Source organism: Rhineura floridana, chromosome 5 (assembly GCF_030035675.1).
Source record: "Rhineura floridana isolate rRhiFlo1 chromosome 5, rRhiFlo1.hap2, whole genome shotgun sequence".
Classification (NCBI taxonomy): Eukaryota; Metazoa; Chordata; class Lepidosauria; order Squamata; family Rhineuridae; genus Rhineura; species Rhineura floridana.
This window is the reverse complement of record NC_084484.1, coordinates 164,338,267-164,357,748: the sequence shown is the minus strand read 5'-3', so window position 1 is coordinate 164,357,748 and position 19,482 is coordinate 164,338,267. Positions and strand designations below refer to the sequence as shown.

Sequence of the window (19,482 nt, the reverse complement as noted above, 5' to 3'; positions counted from 1 at the left end):
CCATTCAATGCACTCTATGGGGGGCTGCCCCTAGGCCTGATCAGGAAGCTCCAGCTAGTACAGAATGCAGCAGCAAGACTGCTGATGCGGGCAGAGGGCCAACAGCATGCAACACCTGTGCTAAAGCAGCTGCACTGGCTGCCCATATTGTATGCTGGGCCAGGTTCAAGGCTCTTGCATTAATAGCAAAAGCCCTGAACAACTTGGGTCCATGATGCTCTAAGGGCTGCCTGTATCCCAGCTTGATCAGCAAGATCATCCAGAGAAATGCTGTTAGCTGTCCCTGTTTCAGAAGCCCAACTGGCTTCAACTTTTGGTGCCACCAGTCCCATGCTATGGAACACTCTTCCAGCAGAGATTCAGCAGACATTCTCACTTCTAACCCTCAGATAGCTCTTGAAGACCTTTTTTAAAAAAATGTCAACAGGCCTATCCAGTGCTTTAAATAGTTAAGATGAGCCAGACAATTTTATTATCATTCTGTATTGTTTTTAATTGTATTTTATCTCTTTTGTTGCATACCATCCTGATAACTTGGGATGGAGGATGGTCTATAAATATAAAATAAACAAACTTCTATGTTCTCAGGGGGCCTTCCATTCTCCATTTTACTAATCTGGGGATGAAACCATCCAGCACCCTCAGAGATGCTCAGGCTTGTTGACAAAATCAGTATGAAAGGCTTTAAAGGTATTGATCATGTGACCTTTGATGGTGTGATGTCATCAGCTGGGGTGCTGAAGACCTGCTGTGATTCCTCAACGTTCCCCTCAGGAAGCTGAATAGCAGTGGCCATTTGCCTTCCCAGAACGCAACTGAGATAGCAACACACAGACTCATTGGCTGTCTTCTCATGTCATGCTAAAGCTAAACCATGGTTAACTGTAAAAGGCATGTGATCATCAACTAGAGAGCTAAGGACCAACTGCGGGTTCTTAAAGGTCTCCCTCAAGCAGACTGGCAGTGGTTCTTTGCCTTCCCAGAATGCAACTCAAACAGCAACACAGATAACTCATTGGCTGTATTGTCACATCACACTAAGGTTAAACCATGGTTTAACCTGTGTGGACCACAGCAAGCCAGGGCTTAGTAGCTCCATCCTCTTCCCACATAGCTAGGAGAAGGACTCTGGAAAAGTCGACTTTTGGTTTTGCCCTAGCTAGGAATTGTTGTTAACAAAACCTGTGATTATCATTGAAAGTTGGTTTAACAGTAACTATGGTGAGTTTCAAAACAAGACAACTTCAAATGATATGTCGTGAAGCTGTCTTCTTTAAACTAACTATAGTCAGCTTTAATCATGATTCCTGGTTTGGATGAAACAGGAAGCTGATTAACGAAAACCGAAAGTAAAGCTTTCCACATAAATAATACTAACGCTAATTATTGCTCGTAAAAGCAGAAATGTGATTTACATTTGATAGGCCGCTGGACAAATTGTTCCAGGACTGCATTCAGCTCATGGGCTGCAAGTTACCAACCCTGGTCTAGACAGTAACGTCCGCCATTTGTTTGATTCTTTCTCTAGGCAAAGAAAAAAAATAAAGGTTTGGTTTGATGGGATTCGCATTTTAGTAAACATGTTGAAGATCTGCAGCCTTACTTGGAAGTAGGTTCTCTGGAAATCAATGGAATTTGCTTCCAAGGCAATGTTTTGCTTCAGTACGTCAAACTTTGTTTACCTGCTCCGGTCTTTGCTTTGATTTCACAGAGATTGTTCGCAAGGGTTGCCAGTTGGAGTGTCATCCTGACAGCCTCTCACGGACCAGAGTTTAACAACCCTCCTTCTATTTTAGAGTAAAAAAAGAACACTGCAATGTTTATTACTTGCAGCACAGCAATAAATAAAGCAATGCTGACGCCCCAGCGGTGAACAAACTTCAATCCACTGTAAGTCTGTTTTGCAAGAGGATGCAAAGAACTTGCACGGTAAATCAATCTGTGGCGGTGTTCACACCACAGCCCCTTTGCAGTGGAATAAAGGCTGTTGGGTCATGGATGATGATCCTGTTTTGAACAAAAGGTGCCACAGAGATCCCCTCTGAACACACGAAACCAAGCCTAAGAGCCCTTGCTCCATCTGCCCCAGTGCTCTCTACTCTGACTGGCAGCAATTCTCCCAAGGATTCAGGCAGAGGAGTTTCCAGCCTTGCCAACTCCCCCTTTTAAGTGGAGAAATTTGAGAGGCATTCACCCATTACATTCCGCAAGTGTAGTCTGTGTATTTGTGTTGAGCTGTGCATTTTGTGCAGTTATCCACACGCAATGTTCAGTGAGCCTACAGCGTGTGTACCTATGTGCACAAAAGAGCGCAGCCGCACAAATCAACAAGTGCGCACTGTTTCGGACAAACACTAAGCACGTGTGTAGAGACGGCTCGGATCTGCGTTGGGTGAAACGCGAACAACTTTTGGTTTGGATTTAACCCGGGGGACCTTCTCCATGAAAAGCACGTGCTTTGCCACTGAGCTGGACGACCAGAACACACATACGCACAGGCTGCCCTGAGGTCGCCGGCGCCTTTACAGCAACAAACCGGATTTTTTTAAAAGAAACATGAGAGCTACCCCTCCCTTAGAACCGGCGAGCCACTGCTGGAGTCGCCACCGCTGCCTGTGAAAATCCGTGCAAGTGGCTGCTTGCAAGCAAGACGAACGCGCGATCTCCGGAGGACGCGTCCCTGCCGATAAGTCAGCAGGCGTGGACGGGCGTGCGCGTGCGAGACAGATTAATCTCACGGAAAGAAGAAAGTACTTTTTTGTGTGACTTACCCAAGGTGACAAAGAGGCAGATCGGCAGCAGAAGCACGACCACCATCAGCAGCTTCATGGTGGCGGGAAAAAAAAAGCTCCTTTCCGGACTAGCTTTGCAAGCGCGGGGAGAAAAAGGCCAACGCTGCCTCCAATCCCACGCCGCGCAGCTCCGTCTCCGCGTGGTGATGGTGCTGCTGCTGCAAGGACCCCGGGCTGTCTTCTCACGTGACGGTGATGGAGGAGGGCGGGCGGATGCTCGCTTGGGCGGGGAGCCGGCTGAGGCGAGCGATTGGTCTTTCGGCCCGGGAAGCGGCGGTTTTGCAACTCTCTCTCCAGCTCTGTCTTTGCCCTGCCCTGGCCTCCAGCACCACCCCCGCAGCTCCGACAGGCCTTCCTTGCAGGGAGAGCCGCTGAGCTTTCAGTCCCAGCAAGGGGCGCGAGGCAGGCGGAACATAAGAACCTGAGAAGAGCCCTGCTGGATCAGGCCAGCGACCCATCTGGCCCAGCACCCTGTTCTCACAGAGGCCGACCTGATGCCCTTGGGAAGCCCAGGAGCAGGACACGAGCGCAGGAGAAATGGCCCCTTAACGCCTCGCCAAAGAAGAGGACGGGGATTTGCAAATGTAAAAAAGTATATGTTTTACTTCAAAGTCTTCTAAAGTTTGAAACAATATTGACAGCATTTACTTACTTGTATATATTTGAAACTACAGCCCCGTTATCAAGTTATTTACAGACAAGTGGTTTAGATATGTTTACTGCATGGAATTTAGTAGATTCAGCTACAACAAAGTTGAAGGAACAGACAAGAACATTTGATAACGTTCACAGCAAGGCATTGGAGTTTGTAAATAAATGTAATGACAAGATTTCGCAGTTGAATATGGATGAAAATCAAACATTGGAAATTGACTCTTTGGAAACAGCATTGCCAGTTAAGAGGCAGAGGAAGAAGAAAAGAATGGCATATGAGCTTATAGATGATGAAGGAAATTCCTCAGATTCTTTAGCTGATTTTTGAGTAAATGTGTTTAACCTAATAATGGACCGCATTGTCCAGTCACTAGATTCATGCTTTGTACAACACAAACAGTTGTATAAAGATTTATCCTGCTTGGACCCAGCAAAGTTTAAAACTATTGCAGAGAAGGGCCTTGAAGACGAAGCATTGGAAGGTATTATTAAGCTGTCTCCACAAATCAGCAAAGATCAAGTAATATTGGAATTGTTTTCTTTTGCTTCGAACTTTGATGTATTAAAGCTATTGCTTAATGATGGTGAGAATATGGATTCCAGTTGCAACAAGTGTAAAATTTGTAGCACTTGCCCATCGTGTGTGCTAAAAATTCTGGCATCCAACAGACTTCATGACAAGGCATATGATAACCTTTATGAACTTTATAAAGTCATCTGCACACTATCAGTTACTCAAGTCCAATGTGAGAGGACATTTTCAAAGCTAAAGATCATGAAGACAAGACTAAGAAATTCACTGTCTGAGGAGAACTTGGAATCATACATGTTGCTATCCAGTGAAAAGGAATTGTTAGATGAATTGGATGCAGAAGCAATTATTGACAGATTTGCACAATCATCTAGTGAATTCAAACAATTGCTATTAATATACTGGACTGCATGAAATATGTTTTTGAACTACCTGTTAATGTGTAAAATGTTCAGTACAAGCAAACTATTTAAAAATATCCACCATTTATTTAAAAAAATTTTTAAAAAAATTAAAAATTCAATTATAACAATCTGTATTTACATTTAGTATCTACTGTATACTGCCAGTAATATGTACAATATATGTACACTGTAATTACTAAAAATATACATTTATTTCGCAAAATTTTTAATTGTGCCTTTTTTCCACTTATGTATTTTTTGAAAATTTTATTTATTTCTTATAAAAATTAAATGATAGCCTTATAGTTGTCGGTGGGCCCCCTTTGTCTCCTGGCAACCAATATTTTTAGACCCAGTCAACCACTGAGTATATGTGTAGTTGCACATTTGGAAATAATTATATCATAATTGATAGAGAAATACAGTATATTTATTTGTTTGGTGGTTGGTTTATTGCATTTGTATACCGCCCCATAGCTGAAGCTCTCTGGGCAGTTTACAACAGTGTATCTCACCGTGGTGGGTCAGGCAGTGAGCAGGTGACCTCTGTGCCTGCTCTGCTCGGGCTGCTGCCCTGGAACTCACTGATGATGCGCAACTCTAAGGCTCCTGCTCTTGTTTCAGAGGTTTTCTTTTTTTTTTACAAAAAATCTTTAAACTGGACTTGAAGGGAACTCCTTCAAATAGAGCACTGACCTCTGACAGCTTTTTAAAATAGAGGGTCGCCCTCTGTAAAGTAGGACAGGTGGCTACCCTAGAAGCGAACTGGGACCTCAGCCTTGCCTACTAGACAAAGCCTTATGTATCAATGTGCATGCATTTGTTGATTTTATTTTTACAGATAAAAATAGACTCTCACCGTTTTGCAGGAGGGATTCAGTCATATGTCAGAAATTTAGGTTTGTACAATTAAAGTGGATTAAAGTGCTCTGGCAAAATAAATCCATTTTTTAAAAAACTGACTTTTTTGCGGTTAAGAAAGTGACAGGGAAATGTACTAAACAGTGTGAGATAATGATCAGTTGGTGGTGGAAAGACATGTAACCTCTGCACAAGCAAGTGTGGATCAGTAGTGCAATGGCAAATTCAGAAGTGCAGGGTCCCCTAGTGAAAGTGATGCCACACCCCCTCACAGCCACACACCCTTTCCACTTTCCCTTGTCTATCTTGATGTCACCCCCTACAAAAAATTACCCTAGGGGCCCATCAGCATGAAAGGGGAGGCTATGGGTTAGCTACTGAGAAGAGTCTTTTCAGTGGCTACCAAGCTCTCCTTTCATGCTGATTGGCTCATGCATAGGGACCTGGCTGGGACCCTGCTCCCAAAAAAGTAAGGAGTCTATGACTCCACCCCACGACCCTGGACAGATGAATGTTCATTGTTGCATAACCTTCCTGCAAACAAATCAGAACAAATGCTCAATAAAGATTGTATATCCTACTCATAAGCTTTCCGCAAGCAAATCAGGATGAGAGGAGCCCATAAAAAGTTGCTCACAGAAGTTTATAAAATATAAAAAACCCCACTGACTTACCTTACAGGGTTGTTGTATAGATTTCAACAAGTTAATGCCGGTGAACCCTTTGAACACTTACAAGTTCTATGCAGATTCTAAGTATTATTATTATTAAACATCAATTTCCAGGTTAAAAGTAGCATCAAGAGCAAGAATCCAAACCAACAATTATTACAAGAAATTGAGCAAGAACAGCTTTTTTATGAAAAGAAATGTCTCCAAATGCCAGCAGAACACATAAAGAGGATATGATAATCTAAATGTTGGGGGCAGAAGTTCCACATACAGCCATTTAGAATACTTCCATCCCACTTTATAGCCTGAGAAAGTCTCAAAGTGCTTAGAAAAAGTCTCATAATAAAAATTGCACTCAAAATCTAATACAGGAACAGAAACTGCATGGGGTCCACATAGAACCAGAATTATTCAAGCAGCATTTCCTGCCCTTCTCTCTTTGTTCTTCCCTGTTGTCATGCCCAGCAGCACCCCATAGGAACAAGGAAGCTGCCTTATATTGAGTCAGATCATTGGCCCATCTAGCTTATTACTGTTGACGTCCTGACTGGCAGCGGCTCTCCAGGATTTCAGGCAGGGTTTCTCTCTTAGCACTACCTAGAGATGCCAGGGATTGAACCTGGGACCTTTTGCAGGCAAAGCATCTGCTCTGTCACTGAGCTAAAGTTCTTCCTGTACTAAAAATCTTTTGAGTCAAGGGAGTGGGTCCAAGGGCCCATCCATACCTAACCTCAAAATCCACATTTTCCATATTCAGTTGGTGACCTCGAGATCCAGGCATGTTCTGTTTGTGCTCTGATTTATTTTTTAAAACCCGACTTTTCACATCTATATGCATGGGTGTTAATTTATTTTTGGTCTAATTCGCTTCTGCATTAGTCACACCCCTAATTCCACCCCTTTATGGTGATTGGTCTAGAACGGTACTTTGCTTTTTGAATTAACACACATGCACAGGTTTGCTGTGTTTTCAATGAAGTCTATTGGCCTTTGTTTGCATAACATCATAAAACAGCTTTTAAGTGGAAATGTGATTCATTAAACATTTGATTTTACGTTTGATTGCAAAAGAATAGTTAAAAAAAAAAAAGCAATGGGATACAGCTACAGAAGCCAGAAGGAGGACATAGCCCAGTTCAGTACTGGAAGCAGGAATGAACTGTAAGAAAGAAAGAAGAGACGTGGACAGAGGGTGGGATCTAACCCAGTCATCCGCCCATAATAAAATAAAAGTGAGGAAAGATGTCCACACTACAGAGGTTAGAGCAGATAATCTGGACAGAAAAAACAATCGGTTTATAGCAGGGTGGGGGAAGTACGGATTTCTCTGGAGAAAGTCCGAAATGGCGGAGACCGTCATATGGATGCCAGCAAATGAATGGACACACAAGGGAGTAAGATCACAGATTAAAAGGAGGTATGGATGGGTCATAGGCTGAGCAGCTGGACCTCACTCATCCTGTGATGGAAGCAGTCTTGCTTTGCTGGAAGTTGGCATGCAACAGGTCCTCTGAAGAGAGGGAGCAACTCTGGATTTGTTTACAATATTCATATACTGCCTAAGAACAAAAAAGTTCTTTGGATGGTTTACAGTCAACTTGAAAACCATGAACATATACACATGAACTATAAAAACTTAAAACTATAAACACAGCAGCAGAAGAAAAGAAAAACTGACAATGACTTGGAGTTAGTGCAAAATATCAAAAAAGCATTTTTTAAAAAAAGCCTGAAAAGCCTGGGAAAATATAAAGGTCTTCATCTGGGACCAAAAAGATCACAATGGAGGTACCAGGTAAACCTCACCAGTTTTTGTTGTTATTGTCAACAGTTATTCATTGCTTAATACAAATATGTCTCTAAGCAACTTACAAATATATAAAATACCAAACAATTTTTAAATTGGAAAACCAAATACATAGAATAAGGTGTAATAGAACAAAAATTTCTAAAGAACAAAATTTTCTAAAGCTGTTCCTCCAACATGAAGGAGAAAAATAATATTTGGGAAATATTATTGCTATGTATTTTTTGCCTTCCTATCTCAGCTGGCAATATCCACACCATACATTTAAATAATTTAAATAGTCCTGGCTTCCTCCAAAGAATCCTGGGAACTGTAGTTTGTTAAGAGTGCTTAGAATTGTTAGGCGACCCCCCTCACAGAGCTACAATTCCTGATGAGGGACTGATTTTTAAACCATTGTTATTGTGTATTTTAATTATGTATGTCTTTTATAATTGATTTTATAGTTGTCGAATGCTTAGAATACATTTTGGCATAAGCAGTATATAGAATTATTATTATTATTATTATTATTATTATTAACAACAACAACAATAATGATAATAATAATCAGCATCTGGAGGACCACAAATTCCCCACTGCTGGGCTAAACTTTCCCCCCATGTTCTATGGTCCACATCCTGGCTGAGCCCCTCTGTGACTCCTCTTTTAAAAACTACAGGCACATGTGATCACCTGTTTAACATCATGTGTAGTTTGGCTCCAAATGACTTTGAAGCGGAAACTGATTTCTTGCTCAGTTAGACAAACTCCATAAGGTACAGGATTGCTCTCAGTGTCTAGACTAGCAAGTCCTAGTGATCGTACTCATGAAACTGCTCATCTCTAGTTGGACTAATTCAGCAGTGGGGAACTGGGTCTAGTTGCTGGGACAGATCCTTAACTTCTGCATCCTATGCAGGCCAAGTTTGACAGGTGGGCGGGGACACTCACTTGTCTTTCACCTGCCATCACAATGATGTCAGATGCCTGTGCTGATGATCCGATGATCTTTGGGGCTCGCAAAGTGCCATTCACAATGCTATGCTAGCCCTGATAATCAGCTGATTATTAGGGCTTGGAAAGGGCATAATGCAAGCCCCAACAGTCAGCTAATTGTCACTTGTAAAGCACAGCACATAGGGCTTTCCCAAGCACTGCCAATCAGCTGATCATTGTTGGTTGCAAAACACTGAGCAAGGGGTTTGCTCTGCCATGGCTGCAAACCCCCATGGTCCAGGTACATCTTTACCTGTCCAACATGTGATATATATATTGCAACTGGGGATGGCTTGGCCAAATAGTGAGGCCTGGTGGGCCTAATTAGATCCGTGGGCTAGAAGTTCCCCACCACTGGGCTAATCGACTCATAAGAACATAAGAAGAGCCCTGCTGGATCATGCCAGTGGCCCATCTAGTCCAGCATCCTCACAGTGGCCAGCCAGATGCCCATGGGAAGCCCGCAAGCAGGACCTGAGCACAGCAGCACTCTCCCCTACTGCTGTCTCCAGCAACTGGCATTCAGAAACATACTGCCTCTGACCGTGGAGGCAGAGCATAGCCATCATGGCTAGGAGCCATCCTCCTTGAATTTGCCTAATTCTCTTTTAAGGCCATCACTGCCTTCTGTGGGAGTGAATAATAGGCTGCCAAATACCATTTACTCTGACTCAGTGGCCCTCTGGCAGAGGTTTCCTGCAGCCTGCTAATTGAGATCCTTATAACTGGAAATGCCACTGGTTGAACTTGGGACCTTCTGGATGAAAACAAGTTGCTTCTTACTGAATTATGACTCCTCTACGTAATGGTCAAAGTGGAATGCCCCTTCCCTTTACATGTGGTGTAATGGGATCTGTTTTTCCATAACTTCGTCCTCTACTGCCCCATTTGGAAACCAGAACCACATGGGCAGGGACTGTTATGTGGGCCCTTCATACATTCTTTTTGCTCTCCCTCACTCAAGATTCCATCTTACTTGAAAACAGAGGCAGGGAACCTGTGGCCTTCCAGATGTTATTTATTATTTATTTATTTATTAAATTTATACCCCGCCTTATGGCCAAAAGGCCCTCAAGGCGGCTTACAATGTTGCTGAAGTAAAACTGTCACCATCCCTAATCATTGACCATCCTGCCTGGAGCTGATGGGAGTTGAGACTCCAGCAACTTCTGGAGGGCTACAAGTTTGCTCATGCCACTTTTTGAAGATTCAAGGGGTGATGGCTTATTATCTTGGGCCCCATCTGCACTATACATAGGGAGACAGTCATGGCTTCCCCCAAAGAATCCTGGGGTGCTGAGAGGTTTTAGGAGACCCTTCAAATAACTACAACTCCCAGAGTTCCCTGGGAAGAGGGATTGATTGTTCAACCACTTGGGGAATTGTAGCTCAGTGAGGAGTCTCCTAAAAACTCTCAGCATCCTTGACAAATTACAGTTCCCAGAATTCTTTGGGGAAAGCCATGACTGCTATGTAGCATAATGCTGCTTCAAATGTATGGGGTGGACATCCTCCAAGGAAATCATGGCAGTGTGGATGGTTCCCTCTTTCTCATTTTATCCTCAGAACAATCTTGTGAGGCAGGCTTGGCTGAAAGGTAGCAAGAGATCCAAGCTCACCCAAGAAGCTTAATGTCTAAGAGAAGATTTGAACTTGGGTTTCCTCAATCCTAGCTCGGCATTCTAACCGCTACATCGCCCTGGTCCTCAAGAAATTCTTTTCATTGCCAGGGCTTGAGGCCCAGAACATAATAAACTAATTGAAAAAGAAAAGATAAAAAAGTGCTGCTGGGCACCAAACATATGCAGAGTGCACTTCCCCCTCCTCTCACCAGTGGGAATTCATATTGGGGGGGGATCTTTAGTTTAGAGGGAGAAATACAGGCATGAAAGTAGTTTATAAAATAAAATATGAATGGGGTAGAAAGAGTGGAGCAAGAATCCCGCTCCCCGCCCCACAAAACACCAGAGTTCAGGGGTCATCCAATGAAACTGGCAGTAGATTCAGAACAAACAAAAGTGTTTCTTTAAACAACTCATCATTAACTTATGCAATTCACTGGGCAAATAGATAGCTTTTTGAAAAGCTATGGAATTATGCATAGAATGATGGAGCCTCCATATTTGAAGGCAGTATACCTCTGAATCCCAGGCTGCGTTGTTGTTGTTATGTGTCTTCAAGTTGATTACAACCTATGGCAACCCTATGAATCAGTGAGCATCTGTCATGGACCACCCTGTTCAGATTTTGTAAGTTCAGGTCTGTGGCTTCCTTTATGGAATCAATCCATCTCTTGTTTGGTCTTCCTCTTTTTCTACTCCCTTCTGTTTTCCCCAGTCCTAGCCTTCTTCTGATTTCTTGACTATTATCTCGATTTTGGTTAATGACTGTGCCGAGTTATTGATAATCCTTGACAAGTTCAATGTCCTCATTGTCAACTTTGAAGCTACATAAATCTTCTGTTGTCATTACTTTAGTCTTCTTGATGTTCAGCTGTAGTCCTGCTTTTGTGCTTTCCTCTTTAACTTTCATCAGCGTTCTTTTCAAATCATTACTGGTTTCTGCTAATAGTATGGTATCGTCTGCATATCTTAAATTATTGATATTTCTCCCTCCAATTTTCACACCTCCTTCATCTTACTCCAATCCCGCTTTCCGTATATGTTCTGCGTACAGATTGAATAAATAGGGTGATACAATACACACCTGTTTCACACCCTTTCCGATTGGGAACCAAAAAGTGTCTCCATATTCTGTCCTTACAGTAGCCTCTTGTGCAGAGTATAGGTTGCACATCAGGACAATCAGACGCTGTGGCACCCCCCAGGGGCTTCACTACCGGGGTGCAGGGTGTGTGGATCGCACCAGGGGGACACCATGACAGGGTGACACCCAGAGCCGCACCCCCCCGCACTCCCGCTAGTGATGCCGCTGCCCCCCGGCACCCGGTTCGGTGCGCACTGAAAGCAGGCGCCCGCTCGCTGGCCGTGAAGCCTGGACAGGCCTTCCACTGTCAGCCTGGAGCATGTGGTGCGCACGCGAGAGAGACCAGCCACCCCTGTCCATGCCCCTGGGAGGGGGCACGCCGGAGGTCCGCACCCCCCCGCACTCCTGCTAGTGACGCTGCTGGCACCACCATTTCTTTTAAGCATTCCATAGTTTTTCATGATCTACACAATCAAAGGCTTTGCTGTAACCTATTAGCACAGGGTGATTTTCTTCTGAAATTCCTTGCTCCGTTCCATTATCCAACGTATGTTTGCAATGTGATCTCTGGTGCCTCTTCCCTTTCTAAATCCAGCTTGGACATCTGGCATTTCTCACTCCATATATGGTAAGAGCCTTTGTTGTAGAATCTTGAGCATTACTTTACTTGCATGGGATATTAAGGCAGTAGTTCGATAATTACTGCATTTCCTAGGATCCCCTTTCTTTGGAATTGGTATGTATATGGAATGCTTCCAGTCTGTGGGCCATTGTTTAGTTTTCCATATTTGTTGACAAATTTTTGTAAACTTTGAAATTATACAGTCTCGGTAGTTTGTATCCAGGGGTGGGCAGTCTTCTTTTGTTAGTATGGACTTTTATATTCCAGCTAGCGCCTGGGAATCACACTTTAGAGCTATTTTTGCTAAGAGGCAAAGTAGTTTGTGTACAGGGTGGGAGGATATTAATTTTAATACCCTTCCTAAATGGCCTCCAGTCCCTATCTCCAAAATTGCTACCCTTCTCAGTAAGCTCAAATTGGGTAAAGTGCCTGGGAGTGATAATATTCCCCCAGAACTTCTCAAGGATAACATAGATTGGTGGGCGCCGATTCTGGCAGCTCTATTTACATGTATTAACCAATCAGTTTATATTCCCAAGGATTGGAGGCTGGCTATTATAATCCCCATTTTTAAAAAAGGGAAAAGAGCTGACCCAGCAAATTATCGTCCTATCAGCTTGCTGAGTATCATCAGCAAGCTCTATGCTAGTCATCTCCTTGAGAAATTATCTGACTGAGGATGAAAACATTGTAGCTGATGAACAAGTCGGTTTTAGAGCAGGACGCTCCACCGTCAACCAGGGACTTGTACTCCAACACTTGGTGGAGAAGTATATGTCAACTCCAGGGGGAGCGCTTTACGTGGCCTGCATAGACTTTAAGTCAGTATTTGATCTGATCCCCAGGGATAGACTCTGGAGTAAACTGGAGGAGACTAATATTGACAGGCGGTTATTAATCCTAATTCGGAGTCTATATGGAAAAAACATGCTTGAGGGTAAGATGCAATCGTGCCAGCCATTTGACCGCCCCTATTCCAACTTATAACGGAGTCAAGCAAGGATGCATACTTGCCCCTTCCCTTTTCAATTTCTACATCGTCCCTAATTAAATATCTAGCGGAGGTGAATTCCCATCCTCCCAAGTTGGCAGGTAGGCCTCTGTCCTCCCTGCTCTATGCTGATGATGCTGTTCTTTTGTCCTTAACAAATGTGGGTCTTTGTCGACTTTTGAGAGCGTTAATTTCCTTTTGTATGGAAGAAAAGCTGGAAATTAACTATGATAAATCCAAGATCTTAGTTTTCACCCGGAAAAGGACTAAATACCGACGGCAATTAAATAATCACTCGATTGAACAGGTCTCAGCTTTTAGGTATTTGAGAATAACTTTCCATTCCTCTGGCTCCTGGAAAACGCAAATGAATAAAGCGGCCGAGAATGCGCAGAGAAGCGTAAGGGCATTACTTGCTTTTTTCTTCTCTAAAGGGGGCCAGCACATCCCTTCGGCTATGCAAGTGTTTAACGCCAAGGTTGTACCCCAGATGTTATATGGCTCACAGCTTTGTACACAGGGTAATTACGCCCCTCTTGAATGTATACAATCTAAATTTCTTTGGAGCATTCTTGGTGTACCCAGTTGTAATAATAATAATAATAATAATAATAATAATAATAATAACATTTTATTTGTGAGTCGCCTATCTGGCCGAATGAATGGCCACTCTAGGCGACGTACATTAATATAAGCAATTACAATATATAGACCAAAAGGTCACAATTCAATAAATCATCTAAAACCAGCTTCCAATTAATAAAAACATAAAAATGAATCCACTCCAGAGATACTATAGGCCTGCCTGAATAGCCAGGTCTTCAAGGCTCGGCGGAACCCCATCAGGGAAGGGGCATGGCGAAGGTCAAAAGGTAGGGAATTCCAGAGGGTGGGAGCCAAATGTAGTTTTACGTTTGGGAGTTGGGACTCTTCTGATAGAGTCACGCGCCTGGATCTACAGGATTAACTTCTGGCTAAAGATGATATTGTCTCCCTTAGGCCTAGCCCCACTAATACTAACTGATACTTTCCAATCACAATGGAAACATGCCGTGAATAATAAATTGCAATCTCTCGGTTTCTCTTTTTTTTATCATTAATTTTTATTCAAATTTTCAAAGACAAAAAACAAAACAAAACAAAAACAATTAAACAATAAAATAAAATGTCGACTTCCGATTTGTCGCAGATCAGTTATAGGTCTAGAATATATAACAATCCTATCTCTAAAATTATATTATAAAATCACTTTCCTCCAGTAGTTATCTTAATTAGTCATCAAATCTCTTAAACATTATTTTATTCTTTCCACAAAAAGTCAAAGAGAGGTTTCAATTCCTTGAAAGATATATCTTTCAATTTTTCTCCAAATAAACATATCGCTTAATCCATCTAATTCAAATCTGTTAGGCCCAATAATTTCAATAGCCATTCTTCCATTATCTATATTAACTCCATCTTCCATCTTCAATAATCCTGTTAAGTCCAGTAATTTCAGTAGCCATTCTTCCGTTATCAATATCCCATAATAATCTTGTTGTCATAGCCATAGTCCAAGTAAACATATCAATTAATCCATCTCAATAATCCTGTTAAGTCCAGTAATTTCAGTAGCCATTTGTCCATTATCAGTATCCCATGATGATCTTGCTGTCGTAGCCATAGTCATATAACAAGAGTCTGATGGGAATTTCCCCCATCACAAATATGTCTTTGCCATCAATTCTGAATGTTGTTGAAATATTGTTGTGAAGTCACATCTCTGCTCTGGGTGCATCTCTGCTCTGTCACATATTTGTAGTTAATTCCATAATTTTTTTCCATGTCAAGCCCCATCACATCATTCCAGTCAAGAATTCTGAATATGTTACTGAAGTATTGCTGCAAAGTCATATCTCTGTTCTTCTTTTTTACAAAATGCACTGGCTCATCTCTTAAGAGTTTCTCCACTGTCACATATCTGTAGCCAACTCCATAGATTTTTTCTATGTCAAACTCCATCACATCATTCCAGTCCAGAAAATTATCCAAGACATTGATAGCTTTACCACCAAAATCTTCATTAATTTCTTCAGAGACAACGTTGAATTCCAAACAGTCAACTTTATTTCTAACATCCATAAAATCCAAATCTTTTTCAAATTTCACATTTGTTCCAATCTCCAGGTCTTGTAGCTTCCCTATCCCATCAAACTCCTCTCTCACAGAATCCACTATTTCTTTAAGCTCCTGCGTCATTTTGTTAAGTTCAATTTTCATCTCCTGTCTACCCTGTCTCAGGGTTTGTTTCATTATCTCAATCTCACCCATTATTTTCTGAAACATAATTTCTTCCATGGTCTCATTCACTTTCCTGGTTGTCATTCTTAAAACCACAGAGACAAAAATTATTTCAGCCACAATTGGGTTAATATTTCAGGCTTGCTTGTATCAGTGTAGACAATATAGCCTGCCTTATCTCTATGTGTTCAGGAATACAAAACAAACTTAGTTCCCAACATCAAAACAATTAGTGGCGTCGTGAACAAGCAGATTCGTCAAAATGAAATAGACCAAAAAATATTTCCCCCCCCTCCTTGAAATAGAAATCCCGTTAATATCTTTAGAATGCACCTCCAGGACAGCTTTTTGCGATAAAAACAAAGATAAGCTTTTTCAATTTCTTTCCTCCTTAATTTCGTTAGTGAAAGAGAAAAGCCAAAACTCACCTAGAATTTCTTCACAGCTGATTCATTGACAAATCTCTTTTTTGCTGCACCAATTTAAGCCAAGTGGAAAAAGAAGATAGAAAGAAGGATGCTTATCTGCCTGTTAGAGTCCATTTTTTCTTTAAAGAAAAGATAAACGTGTCGCTGTAATCAGCTAGAGCTTGATGAAAGTCCGTCCGGCATTGCAGTTTGAACTTTCTCTCATAAATAAATGAAATCCAGTCCTCCCCACAAAAACAGGCTTTGGGGTTGATCTCTACGTTTCTCCCTGCCCGGGAGAAAATCTTTATCAGTCAAAAAGAGCGTTCTGACTAATTTTAAAGCTGAAAAAGCTTCTTCTGAGACGAGAGCTCGCTCAGAGGCAGCACAGGCAAAGCAACCCTTCCCGGAAGTCCGCAATCTCTCGGTTTCTCGATGAAAGCGGTGCTAGACCTTGGTTACTTCAAGGCTAAAGAAATCATTCTCCAACGAATTAGGGATATTGAGTCGCAAAACAATCTGAGTTTTGCTGCAGCATACCCCAACTACCGGATTAGCGTGAAAGCCTCTGCGCCCGTGGATTACCTAGCTAATTTGATCATTGCTAAGTACAGAAAGGCATTCACACTTGCGAGATTTAATGTACTCCCTTCAGCGTTGCTGGAAGGGAGATACAAGAGAGTTCCTTATGTCGAACGGGTTTGCCCCTGTGAGTCCGGAACGGTGGAATCGGTGGACCACGTTTTATTATATTGTCCCCTATATCGTGATTTCCTTGACACTTTTATATACCTGTGTTGTATAAAATGACCAGAGGTCCCGAGGCAACATCTGTTCACCAATTACTTGCAGATTGGGAGCCATGGGTCACTATTATGGTGGCAAAATTTTGTGCAGCCGCCATTGCTCGCAGGAAGAAGATGGTTTAAAGATTTAAAAAATGTTTTATTCATTTTGGCTAATCGTCTACTTAGTTCTAGTGATGCAAATTTGTAAATTAGAAGTTTTTTTGTTTTTTGTTTTGTAAATATGCATTTTATGACCATGACCTAATTATTTTGTACTTGCTGGTCTTTGACCAAAATAAACTTATTCATTCATTCATTCATTCATTCATTCATTCATTCATTCAACTCTATTGGTATGCCATCTGTTCCTGGTGATTTGTTTCTTCCAAGTATTTTAAGAGCAGCTTTCACCTCACTTTCTAAAATTTCTGGTTCTTCATCATACGGTTCCTCCATTAATGGATCTGTCATCCTTGTATGTCTTTTATGTAATTCTTCAATGTATTGCTTCCAACTTTCTTTTATTTCATCTCAGTCAGTCAGTGTGTTCCTCTGTTGATTATATAACATCCCTACTCTTGGTTTAAATTTCCCTTCCATTTTTCTAATCTTTTGGAATAGGCTCTTGTTCTTTCCTTTTTGTTGTCCTTTTCCATTTCTGTACAATATTTATTTATTTATTTATTTATTGCATTTGTATACTGCCCCATAGCCAAAGCTCTCTGGGCAGTTTACAACAATTTTATTATAATAGTTCTCTTTGTTCCTACGTACTAGTTGCTGTATATTTGCATTTAGGGTTCTGACCATGTTTCTATCTCCTTGTGCTTTTGCTTTCCTTCTCTCTTTAACCATCTGAAGAGTTTCTTCAATCATCCATTGAGGTCTTTCTCTCTTTTTAACTAGAGGTATTGTCTTTTTGCATTCTTCCCTGATAATGTCTCTGACTTCACTCCATAATTCTTCTGGATCTCTGTCAACTAAGTTTAGAGCCTCAAATCTGTTCCTTATTTGATCTTTATATTCTTCTGGGATGTTATTTAAATTGTATTTTGACATTATGATTGCTTTGTTGTTCTTCTTTAGCTTTACTTTGATTTTTGATATGGCCAGTTCATGATCTGTACTGCAGTCTGCTGCTGGTCTTGTTTTCACAGAAAGTATGGAACTGCTCCATCTTCTGCTACCAATTATATAATCATTATATATAATATATTGACCATTTGGTGATGTCCATGTGTACAGTCATCTTTTCGGTTGCTCAAAAATGTGTTCACAAGAAACAAATTATTGGCTTCACAGTATTCAATAAGTCTTTCTCCTGCTTCATTTCTGTCTCCTAAGCCCCATTTCCCCACAATTCCTAGTTCTTCTCTGTTCCCTTCTTTTGCATTCAAGTCTCCCATGATTATCATCACATCTTATTTTGATGCGTGATAATTTCTTCCTGCAATTCTGCAAAAAATCTCTCCAATTCCCCTTCTTCTGCGTTTGTCGTTGGAGCATAGACTTGGATGATACTCCTGTATCTTTAATAACTGTATCTGCTCCAAGCCCAACTCCCTATCCGCTGACTTTTTATATATATTAAAGCAGGGATGAGGAACTTGTGACCTTCCAGATGCAATTGGACTCCATCAGCCCCAGAAAGCATGGCCAATGGTTGGGGATGATGGGAGTTTGAGCCTAACACTATTGGAAGGCCACAGTTTTTCTGCCCCTGCCTTAAAGGCACACGAGGCCTGTTTATTTATTACATTTTTATTCTCCTTGTCCTCCAAGGAGATCATGGTGGCAAGACTGGTTTCCCCCTTTTTTCCTCACAACAACCCTGTAAGATGCACTCAGATGAGAGGGAGGGAGGCTGTGGCCCAAGGTTACCTCGTATGTATCATAGCTAGTCTGGTGCTCTGTAATGACTACACTGTATATTCACCTTTCCTGTATAAAAATGTTATTGGTGATTCACCTTAGACTAGGAGATGGGAGGTCTACTTATAGTCCTGTCCTACCAGCAGAAGATGAAAGTTTCAGGGATTTTTTCAGCCCTCTCCTATGAATGTTTTCTCCGAAGTAAATCCCACTGTGTTTAATCAGATAATCCAATACACTGCATTTGATGGGAATTCCTAATCTTCAAGCGTAGAATTGCAGTTTTTGACTCCTTCCACAGCTAAGCCATCACCTATTTTTCCTGGATCTTTGTTATTACTTTTAGTTTACAAAGTTGTGGATGGGGGGGAGGCAAGTAGTGAGTACATTATTTCATGGCTAAACCTGGTGTTCAGTTAGCCTATCCCTGGAGATCCATGTGATGTGGTGGTAAATTTAAACCCAACTGAAAATAAATAAAGGTTTAACAGACAGCACACATTATTTATGAACATACCAGCTTAGTACAAGAAATGAGTGGTCTTATTCTTAGAGAAAAGGAGGTTCTTATTTATTTATTTACATTTACATCCTACTTTTTCTCCAAGGAAAGAAAGGTGGCATACACGGTTCTCCCCTCCCCTTTTGATCCTCACAACAACCCTGTGAGGTAGGTTAGGCAGTGACTGGCTCGAGGTCACCCAGTGAGCTTTGTGACTGAGTGGGGATTTGAACCCTGGTATCCCAAGTCATTATCCAACACCATTATACCACACTGGCTCTATCATCAGTTATGTCTAATATCTCTTCTGAAGTTCTCAAGCTGCTCTATATTTTGTGGTTTTGTGAGCAAAAACCATTTAGGTGGTTCATAGAAAGGTTGTGTAACAACTGAGAATATCTGTATTTGGTCCTGTAGTTTATTTATTCTGATGACAGCCTTCAGAGATTTTTGCTCACCAAAACAGGAAGATCAATCCCATTAGGAACAAAAACAACAAAAAACTTTGTCATGCTGAGACACCCAGCAATTTTCAATAAAAGTTTGAGAACCGACGATTTAGGTAAAAAGATTACAAGACAAAGGACTGCATTGTCCACCAGATGGCAGACAGAG

The 19,482-nt window shown here is 41.5% G+C and overlaps 1 protein-coding gene across 1 annotated transcript in view; it reads right to left on the bottom strand.

Moving 5' to 3' along the window:
- Positions 1 to 3,158, bottom strand: part of TMEM123 (transmembrane protein 123) — a 29,527-nt gene extending 26,369 nt beyond the window's left edge. Inside the window, exon 1 of the mRNA XM_061628732.1 lies at positions 2,772 to 3,158. Coding sequence (XP_061484716.1) covers positions 2,772 to 2,829 — 58 coding nt within the window. The 5' untranslated portion in view covers positions 2,830 to 3,158. The remainder of the gene's footprint in view (positions 1 to 2,771) is intronic.
- Between the last annotated feature and the right edge of the window lie 16,324 nt (positions 3,159 to 19,482).